Source organism: Python bivittatus, unplaced genomic scaffold (genome assembly GCF_059951505.1).
Source record: "Python bivittatus isolate LINGU-HERP-01145 unplaced genomic scaffold, Pbiv_v1 ctg000700_np1212, whole genome shotgun sequence".
NCBI classification, from domain to species: Eukaryota; Metazoa; Chordata; class Lepidosauria; order Squamata; family Pythonidae; genus Python; species Python bivittatus.
The window spans coordinates 17173019-17198144 of NW_028277098.1; the positions used below are offsets into that span (position 1 = coordinate 17173019).

At 37.9% G+C, this 25126-nt stretch overlaps 1 protein-coding gene across 1 annotated transcript; it reads right to left on the reverse strand.

The window, feature by feature from the left end:
* Positions 1-807: 807 nt before the first annotated feature.
* ZNF281 (zinc finger protein 281) lies at positions 808-15531 on the reverse strand. The gene has a single exon (XM_088153712.1). The coding sequence runs from the start codon at positions 15183-15185 to the stop codon at positions 12462-12464; it is 2724 nt and encodes a 907-aa protein (XP_088009838.1). The 5' UTR covers positions 15186-15531; the 3' UTR covers positions 808-12461.
* Between the last annotated feature and the right edge of the window lie 9595 nt (positions 15532-25126).

A 25126-nucleotide genomic window follows, 5' to 3' on the forward strand; every position in this document is an offset into this window, starting at 1 on the left:
GGTTATTACTTTTAAAGCCCTACATGGCTTGAGGTCAGGTTATTTGAAGGACCGCCTTTCCCCAGTTACATCTACCAAGCCCACCAGAGCGGGGAAGGCAGGGTATGTGGTGGGCCCCTTCAATGAAGGAGGTACATCTAATGGGACCAAGAAACAGAGCCTTCTCCGTGGTGAGTCCTTCCCTATGGAATATAATTCCCCCGGAGATAAGACTGGTCCCCACTCTGATACTTTTCCAGAAGGCCCTGAAGGCGTGGTTTGGTCAGCAGGTTTGGGGACTTCAGGCTGCTATGGAGCCGATCAAATCGTTAATTTGACTGTGTCCATTGCTGCCATGGGGGTGGGGGTGGGGGTTATTGGGTTTTGTGGGTTTTTTGTATTACAGGTTTTAATTCTGTAAGCTGCCCGGAGTCACCATGTGTGAGTTGGGCAGCCATATAAACTTAATAAACAAATAATAAACAAATAAATAACAAAAGGGAATCATGAAATAAAAGCTGCCATCCTATATAAATAGAATAAGGAATATATCCCATGGAAGCCAGAATAGACATCTCTAGGAGTGAACAATACTTGGCAATGATTTCTTCTGAAACAAAAATTACAAAAGAGAAAGCTTCAGTTTTTCCAGCTGTACTTAAGTGAAACTAAACTATATCATTTATTTCCCTAACTCATTAAATTTGAAATGCAATTATAAAATAAGCATTGTTCTTTCTCAGACAAATTTGGTAAAAATGTGTCTACATCCACATTTTTACTCTGTAATTTTGGAAGGAAATAAGCAATATTGTGTAGTATTGTATCTTTATTAGTTGACCAAAAGGAGCAGATTTACAACTTCCTCGAATAACAAAACAATAATCTTACAGTTACAACAATCTTACACTTTAAAGTCATCTTCTGCTTTTGCAATTTAACTCAATTTTATTATGGGCACTGTAACAGGAGACATGGTTTTGTATGCCTGTTTATATTTCTGAGTACTATGAGGCCAAATTATTTTGAAAGTTTTGCATTTAGCAGAAATAGGTGTCGTGAAATGATTTCCTGCTAAATGAGAAAAAAATGTTCCACTATTGTACATGTCACTAAGAATTTCCAAATAAGCACTTTGCAGAATTTCTATTTCTTCTACCAGCTAGGCAATCTTAGATACCCAGTTTCCCATAGGAATATTCACGAGCTCTACCTTTTACAAGGTCAGTTTTCATCTAAAATAAAAGAACTAGAGATTAGTGACTTCTCTGTAACATCTATTTATGAATATGCTGCATATAAATAGAGGTGCAGGAAGCAGTTTGACATACAATGCTAATATTTAAAACAGCTCTAGACTCACTCTTCCAAAGTAAACAGGACATGCTTGCACATAACTACAAAACCTCAAACCTATCTCCTTTGCTAGATAAATATCCTAAATTTTCACTCTCAGGGCCAACACACAGACAGAAGAAAAAGCTCTCAGCCGCTATTCTTAAGAGATTAGGGTACCCAGTGGCCCCCAGACATTATAACCCATCTGTCCAATAAGAGGCATCTTTATATTTCTATTAGTCTTTTGTTCAGCTATTAGATAATCAGCTTGCTAACAACCATTTCAAGATTTTTAACAGGGCAGAAGTCAGTGGCAGTTTAGGGCCTGTGTGTCATTTCTAATTTCTGTACAGCACCTATCATTTATAGGTGGGTGTAATAACTGGCAAATAAGATTCAAGTTCAAATAAGATTCAAGTTCAAATTTGATACATGAATACATTACCAGATTACTCACCCTAGTGTTTTTATGCCTACAAGTAGAAATTGGAAAGGTTTTCGTGCCTTCCCCATACTATTCTCCCTTAGGGAGTGGAAAAAGGAACATCTTATGCAGAGCTCAGTAATACAGAATGGTTGTTCCTTTCTTGCCATCGCCAAATGCTTCTAACACACATAGGACACGGCTAAATGCAGGACAAGAAGGCCTTGATCTGTTTTAACTAGACAGTATTTTTATATTAGTAGAATATTTATATTAGCAACCATTTATTCTTTCCTGTGTGAACAGTACAGAGATTTGCAAACAGTTTGATGAGGAAAAGTTAAAAAATCACCAAGTGATCACGATTATGGCAACATCAATATTTATGATGGTAATGGTCTGGATCTATCTTAGAATAGCTATAATAAAATCAATGACTAATTTCAATCCCATTTTTTCCAATGGGCCTATTTTAAGTATGGTAAATTTTAAGTATGGTAAAATCCAATTCCTAGATCAGGGATAGGCAACCTGGTGATTTCCAGATGTTTTGGATTATGAAAATTTCTTATCACTGGCCATTCAACCCAGGTCTAGTGGGAAGTTTTCTAAAAAAAACCATTTGGATGATATGACATTGCCTCTCTCAGTCACAGATTATAATTTTTTCCATTATTTTCATATACCATAGAATTTTATTCCAGGAAATCACAGAAACTTTTCTCTGTCAAAATATATTTTTAAAAATGCTTACATTCATTATTTAAATTCATCAATTTTACATATTTTATTTATAATATTTTTGTCATTCTTTTTCTGGTTAAGTTAACCTATATTGTTCAAAAATTGTTCAGACCTTGGGTCAAGGAAATCTCAGTATTAGATCCCAATAGCAAATCTATTTCCCTAGTCTAAAACAGCCACTTAAGCAAGAATGCGGAAATGATTTATTTGAAGCTAAATCTTCACCTCAACTGTGTCACGACTGCACAATCATTCATTAAAAGACAGTTATACTTTTGATTCAAAGAAAAAAAATACAAACAAACAAAACCGTTGGGTGTATTTTTTAAAGAAAGTTTACACTGAGCAAAGATGAATTTAACATTAAGGGGAAAAACACCCAGAAACACCCTATTTAAGATAATGCAGAGATGCTGATGTCCTTTCACAGACATGCAAAACACAATTTCTCCAAGACTTTCCTTTCATATAGCAAATTTAGGTAGATAAAATGGAAAGGAGCATACGGAAGGGGCTGTTTTGAGTTCATCATAAAACATAGTCCCAATCCAGCTTTAGCTGCAGTCAAATACTCATGCTCAAGATGACCACATCAGTCCTAATCTGTATCAAAAGGTACATTACGCCCAACTTGAAAGGTGCAGATACGACCCAATGCAAGGCTGAGTATCTCTTTCTGGACTGAAGCAGTATGTTCAGATGGAAATAGATTTTTCAAGTTTTTAAGCAGAACTGACATTCCAATTTGGCAGGCAGCTTCTAAGGCTAAATGCCTTAATAGACTCTGTGTCTGATCATGCCCTAACCTTCCCTTTTTAAGTGTTTGGACTCATTGATGACTGCACTGCTCAGAGCATGGCTACCATCTAGCCCTGCCACCTTAAGGTAAGCCCACCAGACTCCATCATTAACAAAAGTCCACTAGAGACCACTCCACCTCCTCCAACCTAGTTTGGAACAATGTCCGAATCTAACTAATGCTATTGATATATAAGGAGACTTTTCATGCCTCAGCTGGTTTGTTTTAGGTGAAAGATATGGAGGATGCTGCCAGCACAAATGATAGCTATTTCCAGACAGCAATTGAAAGTCCTTGGCTGAATTGGAACACACGTTTTGGATTCCACAATGTCTCCTCCCTTTCCTGAAGTGCCTCAGACATTTTTTGCTCCTATGTGAACATCAACTGGCTCCAGGCCAGGCCAGCATTCCTCCTTAAGAAAATCAATTGCTCATAAAGGCCACAAGTTGCCTTTATGCTTCCTTCTTTTGGAAAAGAAAGAGACTATGGCTGGGTTATCATAACACATTAAGACTAAGCCACAGTTTAAATAAGATTTGTTGAGTAAGCTGCAATTATATGATGTATGGAGTTCATATATCATGCTAACCTATAAGGGTTTATGAATTCCTATAACTGGCTTCATACAGCATGATAAACCAAATAAAACATTCTAACGCTCATTATAATTATCAGGCCACCAAACCTTTCCTCAGAACAAAATATAGTCTAGTTAAAAATTATCATCAATAGAAGCCATTTTATTCAGTTTTACTTGCCATTTTACCCTCCAGTAAAAAAACAAAACAAAAAAACCCACTCCAATAAAAATAAATTCCACCTTGGAAACAGGCTCTCTCCTTCACGGATCAAGCTTAACGATCTTCTGAATATTCTGCCCTTTAACAAAGTATTAAGTTTAGCATGTCCTATTAAAAAAATTGATCTGAATAGGAGCCCAGATGGAAATAAAATAGAAAGATATTTTCTGGTGCACAAAGACATCCTCCAGTCTCTGCAAGTCAGATTTGAACTCATCTGCTCAGAAATTGATTGTAATCTCATAAAATTGAGAGGTTCTAACCTTTCAGGGGATGAGTAACTGGGTTAAAATCCCCCTAGACTAATATCAAGTAAAATTTATATTAAAGTCAACATTTTTAATTAAGAATACTCCAGTGAAGCATTTTTATACATACCATATAAAGTGGGTAAGAAGAGAAAAAATGATAAGAAGGAAAAATCCACCTTATTAGAACTGCCATCTGAACCTCTTGGTATTACTAGTTGAAACTACAACACATATTCACAGATATCTGGTCCATCTTCAATATACTTCTCAGCCTATTGAGTATTCCTACTTAGTTCATGCTGTTTAGATTAGAACAGGCAAACAGGCATGAAAAATTATTTGCATCCTTTGGAGAAAATAATATCCAAGGGGATAATATGCGTCCACATTTAAAATATTGTACAATCAAGTTTAATATGTTAATTTGGTAACAATATTTTATTTATTTTTCACATTTCTATCCTGCCACAATCAAAGACTCTCAGCAGCTTAGGTATCTGCCTTGTAATGAAACCTAGTAACTGAAAAAGGGCAATGGTAGGACATAATTATTCACAGGATCTCTAACTGACCTACCCAAAAAGAAAAGTATGTCACTGACACAGGTTTGAAACTAGTAGAGTTAAGATCAGAAATTCATTTTTGGCACTTCCATGCTGTTACTGTTATGCTTGTCTATCACTGTAATAAAGATGGATTTGATTTGAAATTGCCACTGCCACTGTTTTCCAACACATATGCACACCCTGTGAAAGTTTAAAGTGGTTTTCACTGTTGTCATCCTCATATCACCCAGCCGACCAGAGTGCAAAAATGGCACTCTATCAGTGTCCTAACCCAGTCTTCAGTACAATGACTGGTTTGTCACGTTTTATAAACCACAGTGTCACCACAAGGAAAATGCGACAAGATCCTCTACCTTTTGATCTATTAAAATTGGCTAAGCAGTAGTGCTTGGTTACTTACAGGGTGGCAGGAGGATGGAATGAAATGAGTTTCTACCAAAGGAAAGCTCATCTCAAAAAAATAAACTGGTACATTCCCAATTCACAATGCACCACAGGTCAGCTGCTCAAAACAGATCAACTGTGTGGAAATGCAGGAGTACGCTGCTGATCCAGATTAACATTAAATCCCTGTGTGAAAGTGCCAACCAACATATAGAATTTAAAAAAAAAAAAAAAGATTGGAGGGAAACAAGGAAGATAGTAGGTTATCTTCTACCTCCATTTTAGGCCCATCTGAGACAGTTAAGTTCCAATAGCTATGCCCAACCTGGTGTCCTCCAGATGTGCTGATCCACAATTCCCATTATACCTAGCCAGACAAGGATTATAGGAATCGTAATCCAAAACAACCTATGTCAAGTTGGGAATGCCTACAATACAATGCATACTTGCTGAGTACTAGTACAGAGTTTAACTATAGGAGATGAGTTTGCCACCATGGCCCCTGCCAGTGGAGGTGCAAAATCAAAATGAATATAGGTCAGACCAACCACAGACATTCTCATGGCCTACTTTCTCTTTTAAAATGGGGGAGAGGGCCAAAAGTATTTCATTCTGTCCAAAACTAAAACCTATTCCCAATTCTTTTGAATATGCAGAGAATATGCATGGTGCAAGCTTTCAGAAGATTGAGTCACTTTTTGAAAAAATAATGTAATTGATTCGCCTAAAGAATAGAAATAAGACAGAAATAGAAAAGCAGAACTTGCATAATCAATTCAAACAAACTGAATTAAAGTATATATATTTAAAATTAAATGATAAAAACTAACAAGTAACCCAGGTAGAAAAAAGAAATGGAATAAAATAAAAAATATAATACAATAATAAAATGTATTTTTCTACAACATAAGAACATTGGTTATGTCTTTATACAAAATACAACTCAATTTTGATAATTAAATTTAAATTAATTTAAATGAATTGTTCTTAAACCACAAGGAATCCTATTGTCCAATCTTTTTTTCCATCTATATAAAGCCAATTCAAAGGCTGAGAGTGGATGTATTTCATTAAGCCCAACTTCAGAGTCCAGTACAGAAAGAGATGCACATCATCATCTTTTCTGCAAGAGGCTAAGTGTAATATACCCAAAGAGCACTTGCTTTCAGTTGCCTTGAAAGACTCATAAATTGGTTCATGAGCTCAGTGTGGCTCTGGTTTATGGCAAAACAAGGTATTGGCCGGAGTCATACAGCACACTAAGCCAATAAACTAAGGCTATGTGCAGAACTGTAGGGGAAGAATAGACCATTTTTATTTTTCTCCCAAATTTCAACACATCATATATACAGGAACTTTCAAAAGAGGATGAAGTCTAATACTGTACAATTCTGAGAAAATAACAGGTAAATTCTCAGTATGTTGCCATCACTAATAATGGGCAGGGGGAGGGATTTTTCCTTTTTACTGCCTGATTAGCTATCTGTAGGTAGCACAGATCAAAATATCTACCCTGTAAAAACAGCACTTGTAAAGGCCAAGGAAACTTTGCCCAGCAAGATACACGGGCACTGTGTTATCATGGAATGTGCATCTTGGAAAGACAGACTATTTCCAATTATTTATTGTCCATACAAAATACATCTGATGGTATTTTATGAAATGGGATATTTAAAGATGTGTATCCTGCTACCTTAATTCCCAGGGTTTCTTGAAGCCTTCATGCATATCACTCTACTGTCACAGACCTTTTGAGGATCACTGCTTAAGCTAGGAATTAGCAACATGGTCCATATGGGTATCACAACACAAGTAACCCTTCAGGTGCCTAGGCTGTTGTTTTTTTTTAATCTACATATGGCTAAAATCTTGGGAATTCACCAAATTTCACAAGATTTTGATGTTCTCAAGTGAAATCTTTTTGGACCAAAAGGCAAATTTCAACAAGATTTCTTGATTATGTGAGATACTGGCTATTATTATTATTACTACCATCATCATCACCAGGATATCAATGGTTCCCTGACCATCAATTGGTTCCCTGTCCTAAGGCAACTCAGGAGAACATGGACATGTGCAGTTAGTCACTGGAAGTCACACTGAACTTAAGAGTGCATTTCACAAATATTCTCAAGAATATTTTTTCTGGAAATGTATGCAAATTACACTCCAAGCCTCCATGAATCATTTAAAGGGAAAAAAAACATTTTTTTTTTCTGGAGAGGCAAAAAACATACAGCAGCAGATCAACTCCTCAACAAAAAATCACCATGAAAGAACAATTACTTCCCTGCTAGTGCCACACTGCCCCAGGACACTTAGTAGCCATCTTTGTTATCTAATTCACCTCTTCCTGGCAAACAGGGGAAGCAAGCATAAGAAAAAATTCAGAAATATCCTGTTTATAGAATTATAATATGCCAAAATGTATACTTTGTCAAATCTAATTCAAGTTTGCAGTAAATTTTACAGTATGTACAGTGCTGCTTTAAAGTTTGTGGCTTTCAAATTTGTGAACCCTTTTGTATTTTCAACATTTTCAAGCCAAAAAATTCTATTTTTATCTCATCCATCCACAGAAGATTCTTCCAATAGCCTTCTGACTTATCCACCTGATCTTTCATAAACTGTAGCGGGCATCAATGTTCTTTTTGGAGAGTAGTGGTTTTCTCCTTGAAACTCTGCCACACACACCATTGTTGTTCAATGTTCCCTTGATGGTGGTTTCATGAACCCTGACATTCACCAATGCAAGAAAGGCCTTTAGATCCTTAGACATTACCTTGGGGTTCTTTGAGACCGCCCAGAGTATTACATGCCTTGCTGTTGGTATGATCTTGGTTAGTCAACCACTCCTGGGGAGGGTAACAATGGCACTGAATTTCCTCCATTTATACACAATCTGTCTGACAGTGGATTGGTGAAAAGAGTTTTGTAACCTTTTCCAGCCTGGTGAGCATCAGCAACTGTTTTTCAGAGGTCCTCAAAAATCTCCTTTGTTTGAGCCATGAAACACTTCCATGTACCTGTGTTATGAAGATCAGACTTTAATAGGGAATACCCAGAATTCTGTTCTTTAAATAAGGCAAGACCTCCCCCTCACACCTGTCATCCCATTGATTGAAACACCTGACTCTAATTCCCCCTTTAAATGAACTGATAATCTTAGAGGTTCACATACTTTTGCCATACACAAATATGCAGTTTTGGATCATTTTCCTTAACAAATAAATGAACAAGTATAATGTTTTTAACTCATTTAATTGAGTTAACATTAAATTAAATTCTCTTTATCTGTGGAGAACAGGTCACGTTTTAGATCAGATTTATGCAAAAATGTTGAAAATCCAAAAGGGTTCACAAACTTTTAAGCACCATACTACCAAGGTATAAATTAAAGGAGCAAGAACAGAAAATGGGACTAAAAGATATGGATAGGGATACCTTAATTCCATAAATAGGTTCTTATGCTCCCTATTCCGAAGTATTTCGGTACTTTTCCCATTATTGCAATCTAAAATACCAGAATCAGGCAAACCACCAGCATGAAAATAAAAAAGATCTGCATGAAAAACATTAATCCTAAAAACTCAAGAGATCTTCCCTTAGAAATATCTTTCTTTGCCTTGTTTTCAACAGCCACCTTACCATTATATTTGGTGCAAGAGTCTTACAATAGGTTTATTTATATATTAGCCCTAGGATGTATTTTTCCTGCTGGTTATTTGGGAACCATAAGAAATTATACTTTTCTTGTTTCAGGATATTAACATTTGCTACAAATCAACTTAAACATGTTTAAACTGAATGTGTTATCTTTTTAAAAATACAAACGTTTAAACCACCACCTGCTGCAAGGACTATACCATAACGTACTACATATATGCTATAAAAAATTTATCACTCTAAGTAGCATGCAGTGAGTAACTCTGACCCCCCCCCCCATGCTTTTCTATTAATCTCCACCTTTGAAAGCTGTCCTCCTTACCAAATTTGGAAAACAAAACTTGCTGACATTCATGACTAGTCAAGTAGATCATTAGTAGAGTTGTCAGTTTTCAAAGCAGCACTTCATTGTGACAACGGTTCAAAGGAAGCACCCTTTGAGTGCCCCTAAAGTGCTGCGTTGGCCTGGTTCTAACTATTGTAGCAGAGCTGCCACAATGCTTCATTTGCTGAATAAAAATGGTTTTTGTATATATTTATCCCAGGAACAGTTGCTAGCTGTTGGAGCAAAGCAACCAAATCAAGTCAGACCAGCCTCAAGGCAGAGTAATATGCCTCAGAGAAGCACCATGTTGATGCAACCCAACCAAGCTCTACCTAGGCCTAAAGTTTAATCATTTTGATGTTCATTTGGATATTAAAATATTTGCCCTTCGCATGCCTAGAGCCTCTTTTTTAAGAGCAAAAATCTTCCATCAGCTTTCTGGTGGGTCTAGGAAATCAAGTGAAACTGAATTCAGCCTTCTGGTTCTCTACTAAATATCTGATCATAATTCAACAATTAATGGTTAAAATAAACCATGGCTTAACCTAACACTTGAAACCATGTTTCCCTTCCAATTCAAGGTGTCCTATTGAGTTAATTACTTCCCTATATCTAAAATTATAGCAGGATGAGGCAATGGAATACTGTAATTTATCCTACTCTTCAACAGAATTCCAGGGTCACTAAAATAAAACCAAATCATTAACAGTTCTCAGTATTGTAAGTATGTGTCAAATTCTACCCATTAGTGTAAGCGATCTAATACTTCATTCATTTCAAAAGCATCTTCAAAGAAAAAAACCCTAACCCAAGCAGAGTAAGATAAATAATTTAAAGCTCAAAATAACGAAAAACTGTGTTTTTATTGTTCACCTAAAGAAATTTTACAATAAAAATACCTTTTAAAAGCAAGCAAGTTACTCTTCTATTGTTCCAGCGTTTAGTTTCAAGCATTTTATGGAATTGTCTTGACAAAGCCAGAGGTGTAACTGGATAGATAATACAACAGCATCTTCTTTCCTTAGTTGTGTGAACAGCATTTTAATTGGTCACAGTCTAAAGCAAACAATCCCTATCCACACTATCCAGTATACACAATATAAAGAAAAGAAATAACTGCAGTGGAACAAAATACCCCAAAAGACAAAGAAAAACCCATAGCAGAACTACACAGTGGTTAAGATATACTCCATCCCTTGATGATAAGTTGTGCTCTATAACTAGATGGCAGGGGAAATTAACAGCACTAATTTGAAGGACGGGAAATACATTATCAAATATATATATACTTAAATGGGATTTAATTAATTATGCATTAGTAATAAGGTGATGTCTCAAGTTCAAGTTGATTTGGTAGGCAGGAAGAAGAGGGAAAATGGGTATGTTTAGCATTCTGTAACAATTTAAGAATTTCATAGTTCTTGTAATACATCTTCATAACTGAAGTGTTTTACACTTGCACAATGTTAATCACTTTATTATACATGAACGCCTGAAACAGGCCAATTACACAATAAGACTGCAAACAACCACTGGTACTTTTCTGCCTTCAGAAAGTACATAAGACAGAAGTATCACCAAAAGTACATTTAAAAAATCTGCAAAAACATCACCAAAATTACATTTAAAAACTAATTTTTAAAAAATCTGCAAAAAAAAAAAAGTGGTTCTGGACAGTGCAACTGCTTTTTAGCAGTTTTAAAATAGCCACTAAGTTCTCTAGCAGGTTTTTGTGGCTCCACAGGCTTTAATCAAGATTCACATATCATAAATAATGTACCACAAAATATACATTAATTTGAGCAACAATTCCTTAGGAAGATTCTGGCTACAATAAACCACATAGGTACCTGTCACATGGTTCATATGTTTAGGCCAATCTCTGAATCCAAGTGAAGTCTCATGACCCAAGCCTGCAAAGTGTCTTCTACACATCCTTAAACCCATACGTAATCTGAACCCCACCCCACCCCAAAATACTCAAGACAGCTTGTGGATGCAAATCCCAATGCATACTGGGAGACCTTTCTATGTACAACTAATTGTTCCTTACTGTATCTTATATAGAAAACTTTATAGCCTTCTAAAATAAAGGGGCATTCAATTGTTTAACTCCTGATGTCACGAGACATCTGAAAATACATAATAAGTTATGCAATCTTCTGGAATGTATATCTTCTAAAATTCCAGCTGTTAAGCTAAGGGACAAGAAAAAGATCACAAATCATGGCAAACAAACTTGGTACAGAAAACAGATGATAAAAGAAGACAGCCTAAGATAGTAAAAATTAAAAAATTGAGCAAAGGGAAAGAAAAGGTTGGAGGCCAATCAAAGGGAATTTTAAAAATATATAATAAATAATGCATTCCAAAGTGTATATAAATTATTACTGTAATTTGAATTTGGGGCTACAATGACATCAAATTACTAATTCAAAAATCCTCTTATGGATTATATCATTAATATCTCTTTACAGAATTATAATCTCCTAGGGGCAGGGAGGAATAGGGGTGGACATTATTTTTCTTAAAGCTATCATTCCAGAAAACATACCAAGAATCTGAGAGTAGCTACCCTAAAAGTATGGAATGGGTATTATCCTCTGGAAAAAGAAATAAAGTAGTATGTTAAAAACTATAAAACAAGCTTTAGGCAGCTAAATTCTCAGAATTTTATATCACCCAGATACAAGACAGCAATTTGCAATGTCTTAAAACCCTTTGTTAAATGGCAGAATAGAGTTACCACTTATTTGTAAATTCAAAACTCCAATACACCAACAGTGTACAGAATCTCCTTGCTTCATTACATTTTCCTGAGAGTAAAGCAATTAACATAAACCTTAATCCTAAAACAAAAGTGATTTTTTTTTGTCTTGGTTTTTAATTTTTTTTTTCTTTTTTGCAGTTGCAATTTTTGGGCTATTCCCTGACAATCTAAGTTAAGTAAGTTTGATTGCTAAACACAAAAAATGCAAACTATAATGTCTATTGATCTGATTAAAAATCATAATACAAACCAATCTAAAATTATATTAACAAAAACTAAATATGAAAAGTTGCATTGAAAGGGCGTGTTACATTATTTGTATTAGGATCATGTAGAAACATTCCAATGGCAGTGTTATCAAAATAAAACTAATACATTAAGACCACCCCTAAGCCTAGTCATACTTGAGATTCTACCTATAACTTTGGCTAGTTGGGGTCTTTACTCTTGTACTACATGGCTCACTAACATCAGACATTATATTTGAATACCCTGAGAAATCTGATACTGAAGTCCTTACTCTATGGTCCACTTCTCCATTAGAGTTAGCAATAAAAGTCATTGGCACCCTGCTGCCCGTCTTAAACTGAGAACCAAATGCTTGTGCAAAGGTCTCTATCTGATATGTTGCTCGATGTTCTAGGTCCTTCTGAGGATCTATCTGGTTAGCTAGCTCCTGAGATGGAATTGGAAAGCTCGTTGAAGATTCTAGGGTTTTTTGTTCTTTCTGGCTATTCAATTTTTGAGGTGTAGATTGATAGCCTGATGAAGTGTCTATGCTTTTTTGAGAGTCTATCAGGTCATCTAGTTCTTGGGAAGGAGTCAACTGTTGATGGGTTGCCTCCAAAGCAGACAAATAAAAACCCGGCTGAGATCCAAGCAACATCCCAAAAGGAGGCTTTGACAATGCAGATGGCAACACTGAGGTAACAGATTGGCTGAAACCACACTCAAGTGGGGACGTAGTGTACACTTGTTTGTCTTGAAACAAAGTATGGTTATGAAGGCTTGAAGACAAACTTACAAATTGGAAACTGGGACCAAAAGCAAAACCAGTGCTATTGGTTGTTCTTTCAAAAGCATGTTGGAGGTATTTTGAGTATTCTTGCAACATGCTTGCTTTGTCATTTGAAGCTGCCTGGGAACTAGGACTCAGGTTCTCCTCTTGAACCATCTCTGTATGTTCTCCTGAAGCTTGTAAGTCCACACGCTGTTCAGTGATGCTGAAGGGATCTTCTTTCTGGCCTTCTGACTTGTGAGAGTACTGCTCTAAAAGACTTTGTAAGACTTCATCAGGAATGCCAGACTTATCATGACAGGATTTGATGTCAGCATTAAGAGATGTTGGGTCAATAAGAGATAAAGGGGTCTCACTGTCCATAACACTTACCCCTGCAGACTGAATAACAGACGGTTGGGAGGCCATATGCCCAACATTTATAGAAAAGGCACTGTTACTGCTGGCGGTTTGCAAATATCTTCTTTTCTTTGAAAACTGCATGGCATCATCATAATTGCTACTTATTTGACCTGATTTGCCACTTGCTGCTTGGAGAAGGCCAATAGCATCTACACTGGAATTTGCGACTATGCCAAGAGAGCTACTCGGTTTTCCAGAAAATTGCTTCTGACCAAGGAGGTCTGGTAATGGTGACATAAAATTAAGAAAGCTCTTATCTGCACTTTTCCGGTTTCCTTTTTTAAAGATTAGTTTTGGCACCTTTTTCTGTAGCTCTTCTAACCCAGTGCCAATCAAGCCACCACTGGAAGACACTATAGGAATCTCTACCGCATAATTCTGCAAGGACATATTAGATGCAATTTGAGATTCAGGTATTTTATGACTAGGCTTATGTTCTTTGTTTTCAGTGGGTATACATTTTGCTTTGCTTTTTCTCTTTGATGAACCTGTATTTCCCTGAGACAACATAGACAAGTTGCCCATGCTATGATTTGATGGCCCAGGATCCATTCCAGCACCTGCTTTCCCTATGGCTTCTCCACACGTACGTCTGTGCTTCAAAAGTCTATCAGTTCTTGAAAAATACTGCTGACAGGTTTCACATTTGTATGGCTTTTCTCCGCTGTGCGTTCTCTTGTGCCTCTCCATGTGATACTTCTGGATGAACTTCATACTGCATTGGTCACACCCAAATGGCTTCTCCCTGCTGTGGATCTTTTCATGCCTCTGAAGCAAATACTTCTGAATGAAACCCATGTTGCACTGACTACACTGGAAAGGCCTCTCACCAGTATGGATGAGCACATGCCTGCGCAGATGATAGGAGCTCCTGAAGGCAGCACTACAGTGTTCACAGACATGAGGTTTCTGGCTAGGGGATAGCATGGCAGCTTCTCCGTCTCCTGCCACAAGAGCCTTGGTTGAAGTGCTCGGCTTCTTCTTGGCTTTGTTTCCCTGAGATTCTGACTTTGGCCTCTTCACCTTCCTGGCCTGGGCATCTTGTTTAGGCTCATCTGAGCCAGCAGCACTTACTTCACCACTGCTTCTGATGCCCAATAGCAAATCTCCTCTATGGGGATGATGATGCAGGTGGTGAAAAAGACTGAGGTCCTGGATCACACTCTGGTTGCCCCCTTCCACTCCTCCTCCTCCTCCTCCTCCACCAAGAGTGGGGTGCCTCTCCTCCCCAGCTATGCCAAAGAGACCCCCATAATGGTGATGGTGGTGGTGATGGTGCTGCTGCTGCTCTTCATCCTCTTGATCGCTGGGCTTCTCCTGCTTGATGTTCACCAGGGAATGGAAGAAACCCCATGAGCTCCTCTGGGACGACGAGGAGGTGGCAGTGAGAGGAAACCCTCCTGCCGGCTCTTTCTTGAAAGTCATGCCCTGAGGGTGGGGAGGAGGAGGCGGGGGGGCGGGGGTCTCAGCGGCCGAGGCAGTGGTCGCGGTGGCAGAAGAGGAAGACGAAGATGACGATGAAGAAGAGGAGGCGGCGGTGGCGGTAGCAGAGACCGAAGTCAGCCCACAATGCTGGGGGGGTGCGGCCGGCCGAGTGAAGCTGGTGACTGGCGGCAGGCGGTGATTGAACATGACCATGCTGGGGGGGAAGGTGGGCTCCATCGCCGTCCTCTTGGAAGAACCGCCGCCGCCCAAGAAGCCGCTGCCGAGTTTCATATTCCGCTCGGAGGCAGGAAGGGGAACCGCAAAGCCGGGGAAGAGAAAGAGGCGGAGGCGCGGCCCTTAGGGGCTGCTCCCGCTGCCGGACTCCGCAGCTGCGCCGCTCGCTCGCTCGCTCGCTTTTGACTCACTCACCCGCCGGCTGGCCGGCCGGCCCGGTCTCTTTCGCGCTCCGTGCTTTAGCACCCGCTAAGCCCGCCAGGCGCGGCCGCCGACAGCCGGGCGCATCCTTCGTCGCCGCTCGGCCCCACCCGGCCCAACCTCGTCCCGCCGCCTCCGCCGCTGCTTCCTCCTGACGGCCGCCGCCTCCAGTTAAAAATATCGCCACAATGGAATTAGCAGAGCCCCCTGGAAGGCCTTTACTGCACATGCGCCACGCGCGGCATGCTGGGAAGGATTGCCCAGTCAGGAGGGCAGTAGTGTTGGGGGAGGCAGAAAGGCGCAGGCGCGGGTTGACCCCCTGCATCTCCCTCGCGCGCCCCCTCCCCCTGGTTGGTTCCCTCGAGCGCATTACCTCACTGTCACCGCGATCGGGCTAGTCTCGGTCGTTCCCGGCAGGGTACTGTCTCCAAAAGGGACACTAGTGCCCGCGTTAGGGGTCAGTTGGCCTCATGGGAATAAATGGAGTTCTCTCTCCCTCCATAGCGGGATGTAAATGAACACAGCTTCACACGTATGCAGCTATCTACTGCATAGTTTCTACATGTTTGGAGCGGGACCGGAATCTTATCCAGCCCACGTTTGGCCCAGGGGTTACAAATGTTCCTCGGGTTGTAACGGGGTGCATCTTAGTCAAACGTAAATGCCACTGTATGCAAAGGGCTTCTTCCCCAGTAAAGCATGCATGAAGTGTCTGGTGTGGGAGAAATGCTATCACTTGTGTTTTCTGCAGCCAACCATCGAAGTCCATGACTTGAGCAAGACTATTTTGCCAAAGGGAGGTTTAAATGTTGAAAAGGCTACTACTGTGCAGGTTCAGACTGGATACAGGGAAATACTTCCTGACTGTAAAGCCAGTATTGTGCAACAGATCACACTGAGAATGGAAGCTGTGGAATCCCCTCTGTGGATAGCATTTTTCAGTAATGGGATGAGCTATCCATCAATTCAAATTTCATGCATTCTGTAATTGCTGAATTAAATTAAGGAATCTGCAAGTTCCTACCACACTTCCTGCCTCATGTTTCTTGCCTGTTTACTAAAAGAGAGATAGAGATATGATATCGAAGAATCAGTCCTATTCTAACTGCCCCCAAATCATGCTTGAGAGCCAATTTTATATGGTAGGTCACAGCCACTTTGAAAGTAAAAAATCTTTAGGGAAAGATGCCAGGTGCAAAGAATACTAATAGAAAACATTTATCCTATATTCTGCATTTCCATGTGCTCTGCAGTTTTAAAACAATGTTAGTCTAATCGCTATCCTAGAAAAGGGGAGTCACTGTCAACAAACCTTCAGGATATATTTCTTTGTTCTGCCAAATGACAGAGAAAAGCTAAGACGTGTGCAAACAATTTAAGTTCCTTCACAAATTAAAAGACAACTTCTATAAAATTAAATAAGGCAACATCAAAGAACTATAGTTAGCATGAAACAAATTTGTAATGAAATATTCCAAATCCCAGTACAAGTGAGCAGAAACATGTTTCAACAGGGAGTTATTAAAAACAGCGTTGGCAGAAGTGTAGATGGAGAAATGTGTAAAGAAAAAAATGCTCATCACACCACAAAATAACTGCTTTAGGAATGTCCTAATACAAGCTAGTGTGGAAAGCAGTATTTCTCATTACTATATTGATGTTCAGTAGTCCCTGACACTGTTACTTATCCAGTCCAATATACTTCTGCTCTAATTATTTGATCAGCTAAACATAGCTCACCTGTTTTTATTTTCCCAACCTCAAGTTTTATAAAGACCACTCTATATGAAAAAAAAAAGGATGCAAAGCTGGAGTATATTTTATCCATATTGATTATATAGGGACATCAAATCATTCCAAACTCTGATTATATCTATTTTGTTCAGATAATATTTCAGTGTTCTATTTGTGCATATGAATCTACTGTATTATAAACATAGGGTTGACATGCACCCTCCAATATATTGCAGGCCCTTCCCTAAATTTTCAGTGATCCCCTACTTATGTTGACTTAAGAGTGGAGGCAATATTCTGTACAACTAGTTAGTAGGATGCAGCCTCCAGCTTTCCATGTTCTAACTAGCAAGTGCAATAGCACTAAGATAACTGACAAATAATTTAGATAACATTTTATAAATGTTATAAAACCGAATGAAATGCATATACAGTATTAGATAAGATGAAACGTATTAGGCTACATACATTTAGATTGTTCGGCATAAAATTAAACACATCATACATATCATTCCACAATCCTTTACCCTAATATATCTGATAAAAGGCCTGACACTAGGATCTATAGTTTATCACATTGTTTATACACAGGAAGTTTTTTCTGGCGTCTATCACTCAATCTTATCAAAATCTGTTGTTGTAGAATTAAGTTCAAATTATTTATCATGCTGGCAGCTGTAGACTGTGTGTATGTGTAATATACTGACATATTATACTTCACTGTACAAATTGTATAAGACTGCCATTATAAAATGAACTATGCATATTTTTAATATGCATGAGGAGACAGTGGGCATCAAACATTATGTAAGTAATTGCTTTGAAAACCAAAACTACACAGAATGAAGCTATTCAATTAAATAAATTTGCAGGTAAATTCATGAGGACAAACTCACTGCAAATGTGTTTTCTCGGATAAAAGAGAAAACCAAAATTTAGAATTATTAAATGCAAGCAAATATAAGGGTGAACCTCAAAATACTATTCATTACAGCCAACTAACGAAAAGGAATTAAAGTAATTAAATTCTCTGTGCATGTTTGCTTGGGAATAAGTCCCACTAAACCAACTGGGATCTACTCATAAAAAGATCAAACTGAAAGTGACATTTTTTCCTCTTCCTCCTTCTTTTCCTCTTTTGGTTTTGCTACTCGACTACCAACCAGAGAATAATAAAATTAGAAATGGTTTTCTCCAACAGTTTATAACGTATTATTATCCATCTATGTAAATCACACTGGAATCTTTTAGGCCTATCAAACATAACTTCTGCAGCTGATAACCAAGGAAAGATTTAGCATTTATCTATTTCCCTCTTATCTTCAAGCTGAGGGATCAAATTGTCTTGCATAAGATTGTCTGACATACTCACAAAAGAGTGACATGGGTGTGTGCATGCAGCCATAAACCACATAACTAGCATATGCAAAAGAAGGCAGCCTAGAGTGGCAGTGATCCAACTGAATTTGCATGCTGTTTCATGCTACCAGAGCTAGGAGCATTTGCACGTGCACATTCTGAACCAGTTTGAGACTTTGGGACAATATTTGTGCCATCCCTCCTCTTCTTAAACAATGTGGGAAAGTTCACCTGCCGGATATAACCTATGCTCTGAGTCTGAGAAGTTTTAAGACTGTCAAGTGTAGTGGAGTGTTAAAAAGACTGGGAATTCAAAAACTTAAAGCAGCAGTAAAATATTAGTCAATGTCTATGAGAAATGAGTCTGTCCCTTTATTCAGGGTGTATGTGTTTAATGGTAAGCTGGGATGCATATAAGCTAGCCCAAGCATGAAGGGCAGTAGGACACTCATATGGGAAGCCAACTTTGTCCCTCAGTTATCAAGATAAGAAACCTGTCATTTCTCTCATTCACTCTGTCAGCCTTGAGATACTCTGAGCAGACTTACCTCTGTGTTGTACACCCCATATATCAGGAAGATGAAGAGACCCTGTAAAATAAAATGGAGGGAAAAAGCTGTTAACTCTAATCATTTCAGCAGTAGAAATACCTGAAATAAACTTTCCTGGGAACAGACAAAAGAAGACACACTTCATCAAGGTCAATTTATTTTTCTATTTTTCAACATTATAAAGTGTACCTTGAGCATTTATTTGATAACATGGGAGTGAATTGTGTACTGTAGGTGTGCTGTTGAACAATTTGGCATAAAAGAGATCAAAGATCTAAAATATTCATTAGAGAAATGCAGACAATATCTAAATAATCATTAATAACAAGTAATGATTAATGATTAACAAAAAGCTTAAAATCTTTGTGATTGTACCTTAGGAGACATAATATATAAATTATTAAATTATGTTTGAAAACCTCTCAGTATTTACTGCTGCATAAGAAGCGGTTTTACTAAAATTTGGGACTAAACTGGCCCATTTTTTACTTTAACAAACCTTATTGTCAGTTTTAAAGACGAATAGATTTGCAACAAAAGTACCATTCACAAACAAAAAAAGATTATAATACAATATACTTTAGTTAAGAGAACCTGCTTGTTTAGACTAAAGAAATATATATTTTCAAGTACAAAAGAGAATTGAGTTCATTATTAATTTGTTTAAATACTTGCTCAGAGCTCTGCACTTTCAAAATTAAGTCCTCACAACTATGCAAAACAGTACTAAATTCACCTAAATTTTAAGCAAAATATAACAATAGTATAAATAATATACAAGCAGAGTGCTGTTTCTTTATAGGAAGAATCATTTCTGATTTTTACATGCAATGGTCTGAAAGAAATATGTGAAAATAGACTTAATGTCCTGTATTCAAGCCCCTGTCACAAATTGCATGACTATCTTCCATTATATGGCTTTTTAAAAATTATTTTCTGCAAATGTAACACTACAGTGTTCACAGATAAAGAAGGAATAGCCAGTAAAATGCATTCAAAAACCCGCATACAGTTTTATAGGTATGAAAATTACTTCAATATCAAGAAGCAGTTATCTGCAGGATTCTACAAAAATGCATCTGCTTCAAGTACAAGACAGTTATTTTGTATCGTAGGAATAATTACAGTTGCTTAAGAAAAGCAGTGAATTCTGACAAAAAGGCGTGATTGCACTGCAATCTCAAAATGTGCTTCCTTAAAAATAAGCCCTCTTGAGCTCAGTGGACCTTCTGAGTAAACATACTACACTCATAAGCACAGAGACTCCCCAATACTTGCATCATAGTAAATTGGCTGGTTTTAAAGGGGCCACAACTCTTTGCAGTTTAAACTTAACGCTAGCTTCTTTTAACATTTTAAACATCAGCAATTCAAAGAGGTTTTGTTGCTTTGTTGAAACAGTTATTGTTGCACTGAAGTTTTGGTAACACAAGTTTACATTCTATAGTAAAGTTACTTTTGCACATAACTTAGCTTTCTGTTAGCAAACAAGGTCCAAAGTATTTCAATTATTGAATAAAGAAGTTGCTATAGTTAGAAGAGAATTCAACCTAATTCTCTTGCTCTCAAGGACAACAATGGAAGATCACATTGAGTTAAATCAATGAATCATAAGCTACAGTGTTCCTGGGATTCTTGGTGAAAGTGTATTAATTTTCAAATAAATACAGAATCACACTGTTAAATTCAGGAAAATAGATCAAGGATCTACACTAGTTTAAGGACAGGTATGTTGGCTGTTACAAAAGCCAGCCTCAATATGCCAGATTCTTATGTTTATAATTATAAAATAATTACTTATAGTTGATGCAGCTTCTCTGGGTATTGCAGACACTAACATTCTCACTTGTAAAATCCCTGTTAAAGAGCACATTGTGTCTATCACTGAGAGCAAGAGAATTCATCTCAAATTACCTACCTTGGTTGTACAAGGATTCAGATAAGGATGCTTCCGGCACTACACAGATGTCTCCAGGACCATTCCCAAGGAAAGCAGAAGTCCTGACACTGACATCCAGCCTTTCCCACATAATATGGTACCTCTGCTATGATTTGATGTTCTGTTTCTCAACCTCAGCAACTTTAAGATGTGTAGACTTCAACTCCCAGAATTCCCCAGCTTGCATACTGGCTGGGGAATTTTGGGAACTGAAGTCCACACACCTTAAAGTTGTTGAGGTTGAGAAACACTGATTACATTTTGCAGTTGGGCATTTGCAGAATCTGGTATAATAGAACGATGATCAATGCATCCTGTCAGTGTTTTCACATCAGCTCATGCTTTAGGTTAACCAGAATGATTTCCTGATTAGCTGGTATATAGTTGGGTTTGGGTTAAATTGCATTATGAATAACTTGAAACATCTAGAAATATTAAAAAACAATGGATGATGTAGCAGAGTTTAAAATGACTATATTGTAGTGTAGTCTATAGTAGCTTCATAAAGTTCCTTATTCTTGAACACTGCAGCTGTAAAATTTTTGCAATTGTTCAGGCTATGTTAACATCTATGTTCAGCTGATACTTTGAGACAGAATCTTTCATGCCAAATTTAGTGTACCTTGCAGTGATCTTAAACTGGTTTCCGTGTTTACAAACTAAAGGGAAAAATCAATAATATGTCACCCTACAGGTTTGAGCAATATAATACCGACACTTCATATAGCAGTATAACCATGGATACTTCTGACAATGCCTTAAATTTGTAGTCAGTCAGTACATTTTATTAAGCACTGAATAGAAGTTCCAATAATTAAAAAACTCTCCACTGTTAGTTCAAAGAATTACTAGTTCTTAATATTCTTTTATATGCCTATTGCAGCTCAGTCCAGTGCACATATCCTTGGAATTGCCACTGAGTTTAGTAATAAGTAACCCTAAAGATGTACTTGTAGATCACAGCAGAGGAGCAGAATGGATTTTTTTTTTTTTTTAGCAAATATCAATTCATGAACCCAATAAAATAATGTATTTTCATTTACTTATCTGGAATATTAGGTTTGGGCTCTCTATGATACATACCCACGGCTTTTCAAAACAAGTGCTTTATTACTACACCTGCTACTCAAAATTTTAGAGGTATTGGAGTTTTCTAAAGATCTTACTCCTCTTTGCTGCCATAAGGGAACAGTAATGTGTAGGCTATTTTCTCTCTTTCCTTTCCCCCAAAGTCCACCTTATGTTCTGCTCTCCCCCACCATCAAACGGCATTCTACAACTCCCTGAACCCTTACAAAAAGTAATCAGTGTTTGTTTTCTTTATTACCCATTTGTAATGTCTCCTTCTGTCTCCATACCCATGTCCATAGGAGTAAGAATTATTAAAACCAATAAGACTTACTTTTGAATAAGCATGCATTATGTTAGCTTTTTAGCAGTTCTTTTTTACTCTCCAGCTGATGTAGGACAGATTCTTAGTAGTTTTTTGAGGGAGAGAAACATGGAATGAAAAGGCTCAGCTGCTGCTCCAAAGGAAACTTTTTGCAAAATCATACTACAGCATTTCCTCTGGAGGATCCTTGGTTTATCTTTGACAGAAATTCATCTTGTTCCACCTCACAGCTCCTTGGATTCCCCCCTCTCCCTCAGAGTCAAGTTGTCATATTGCCTTGACACCAATCTTCATCCTTTCCAATGAATCTGAGGGGCAGCCTTTAAGTTACCCATATAATAACTATTCACCCCTCTTTCTACACAACAAATGTGAAGCAAAGACATGTGGCATGCTGGCTGGAGTGTTGATTATTGCATTCTTGTCACTGGCAACTGGAGGGAACACTGGTCAATTGATGAGGTTCCCTGACCTCCAGCAATTAAGGCATTTTGGGTGATGCAAGTATGATCTTGCATTGGATTGGTGGGGAAAATGATTACTGTGTAGAAAAGTGCTTCCCATCCAAGGCACAAAGCAGGAAGATAGAAAGAATGCAAGGAAAGCTTTTCAAAGGGAAACCGTTCAACAGTGCCATTCACTTTGGCTACATACTGTATCAGAGGCATTATTTCAAATGTGTGCGTGAAGGATAAATGACACCCAATTCTATAGAACCATTTTTGCATACACATTAAAAGAAAATGCACAGTTAATCATAGTTGTGAATCTCAGTAGGTACACATAGAAAAATAAAAAAAAAATTAATGGCTGATATTTAGCCTGGTTGAAAACAGCCAGCTAACGGAGGACGGATCCTTCTTTTCCATCCACAGAACCATTCCTGCAGCTCAAAGTAGAAAGTGAAGGTGGGGAGGAAGGTTGCCAAATTGGCACTGTAGACCGGAGCCACTGCAAGTAATAGAATAACCCAAAGTGTTTTCATGCTGCAGTCACTATCACAAGATCACACAATCAAGAAAAAAAAGAACTATCATAAAAAATGGTTTTAAAATAGTAGAATAAGAACCAAAAATTGCACACAGCTGGTTGGCAGCCCATGACGTACTCCATTAATGAGCTAGAAGTTGTAGCATCAAACAACAAGTTAGTACTTGGCCCAAAACCAACGTAGTCTTTAAAGTCCAGATCTCTGTTGGTCCCAGAAGCAAATAGCAAAATAATGGAATTAGCATATGGCTGAGTTCCATACTTAAAACTGCAAATACTGAACCAAGTTGAGCTACCACATTTTGTACAAATTTAAATTTTCAGACTGTTGTCAAATGTACTTTCATCACTTGCCATTAACATCAGCACCAGATTATCCTGGTAATCTCAACACTGTATTGCCCTTTGGTTACAAAATACTTGTCTTATGTCACCTTTATCCCCACAACCTTCAATTTAAACACTTTTTGCTAAATCTTCCCATTCTGAAAAATAATTGGTTAATTCCTGCTTCAGTAAGGGCAGGGCTGTTGTATACAGTTTCCCCACATTTTTTCAGAGAAATATGTTTATTGGTCAGATACCATTATGAACAGTCATTGGTAGATTCCTGGAGAGGTGTCTGTGTCTCTTGTGAGTAATATATGTCATTGGCTATTTATCAGCCAATCAGCACCCTCAAAATATTCTTCCCCCATCAATGAAGACAATACATTATATTAGCCAGGCAGGACAGTAACCATGACAACATTTCTTTGTCCCATTAAACCATTAATCTGATATGGAAGACCTGAATTATTCTAAGGATTGCAATGAGAAAAGTCTGAACTCTAAGTAAACTGCTTTGCAATAATCCTATCTGAAAATAACTAAAAGCAAAGTAAAGCAAACTTGCTTTCTCCCAGAGAATATACAGGTGGTGTACCACAACCTTCTTTTAGATCAAAGGCCAAAAATGAGCCTTGGGGAATGCACTGGGGACCACACACACAAGGGAAAAGTGGGTCAAATTGGGAATGATCAGAGTTAAAAACCACATTTTTCCTAAATCCACTCATGTTGATTTTCTCCTACTTTCCTCTCTTCATCTAATCCAATCTTAAAATCACTAAGTTTAATTGTAATGTACCAACATTGGCAACAGTCGAGGAAGGGCTATGAGATACCTAAAAAACTTTGGGGCTTGCCGATTGTACAACTATGCAACTGAAGACCATCACACCAACCATGTGGACAGTGATAGATCAAAGAGGTCTACCAAGCTAAATATCTTTAAAGGATTGTGGAGATAACTTTAATGAAAGGATGAAGAGGGGTAGGGTACTCAGTTCTGGGAAAGGCATGAGAATTAAATTAAGAATAACCTGCCTTGATTCTGTTAGGTATAAAAGGGGGCAGACAGAACCTCAGGCAGGTTTTCAATATTCTGTTATACCCCACAATAAAGTAATATTGCTGTAATCCTTGCAGTGCCTGTTTCCTGATCTGACTTACCTTGAAGGGATAGATCCCTAAAATTCTTTAATAGTACTTCCATCTTACCTAAAATAAATTTCAGTTTATTAACCATATCCATGTACTGCTTCCTAAAATAGATTGATAACTACTACTGCCTCGTGAGATCAAATTATAGGAATCAGAGGGAACGTCATGTGATGCTTGCTTCCTGGTACTATCTCAAACCGACTGTCTGGATAATCTTCTCCAGAAGTTTCATAAAGTTAAGCAGGTTTGCCAATTTAGTGATATGCAGATATGTTATGACTACAATTTGGTATATTCCTGGGAATGTATCTATGAGGGTGGGCAAGGCAACCATTGTAGTGGCTAA

Excerpts from the sequence above, each read along its gene's own strand:
- ZNF281 (XM_088153712.1), bottom strand. The coding sequence starts at position 15,185 with ATGAAACTCGGCAGCGGCTTCTTGGGCGGCGGCGGTTCTTCCAAGAGG.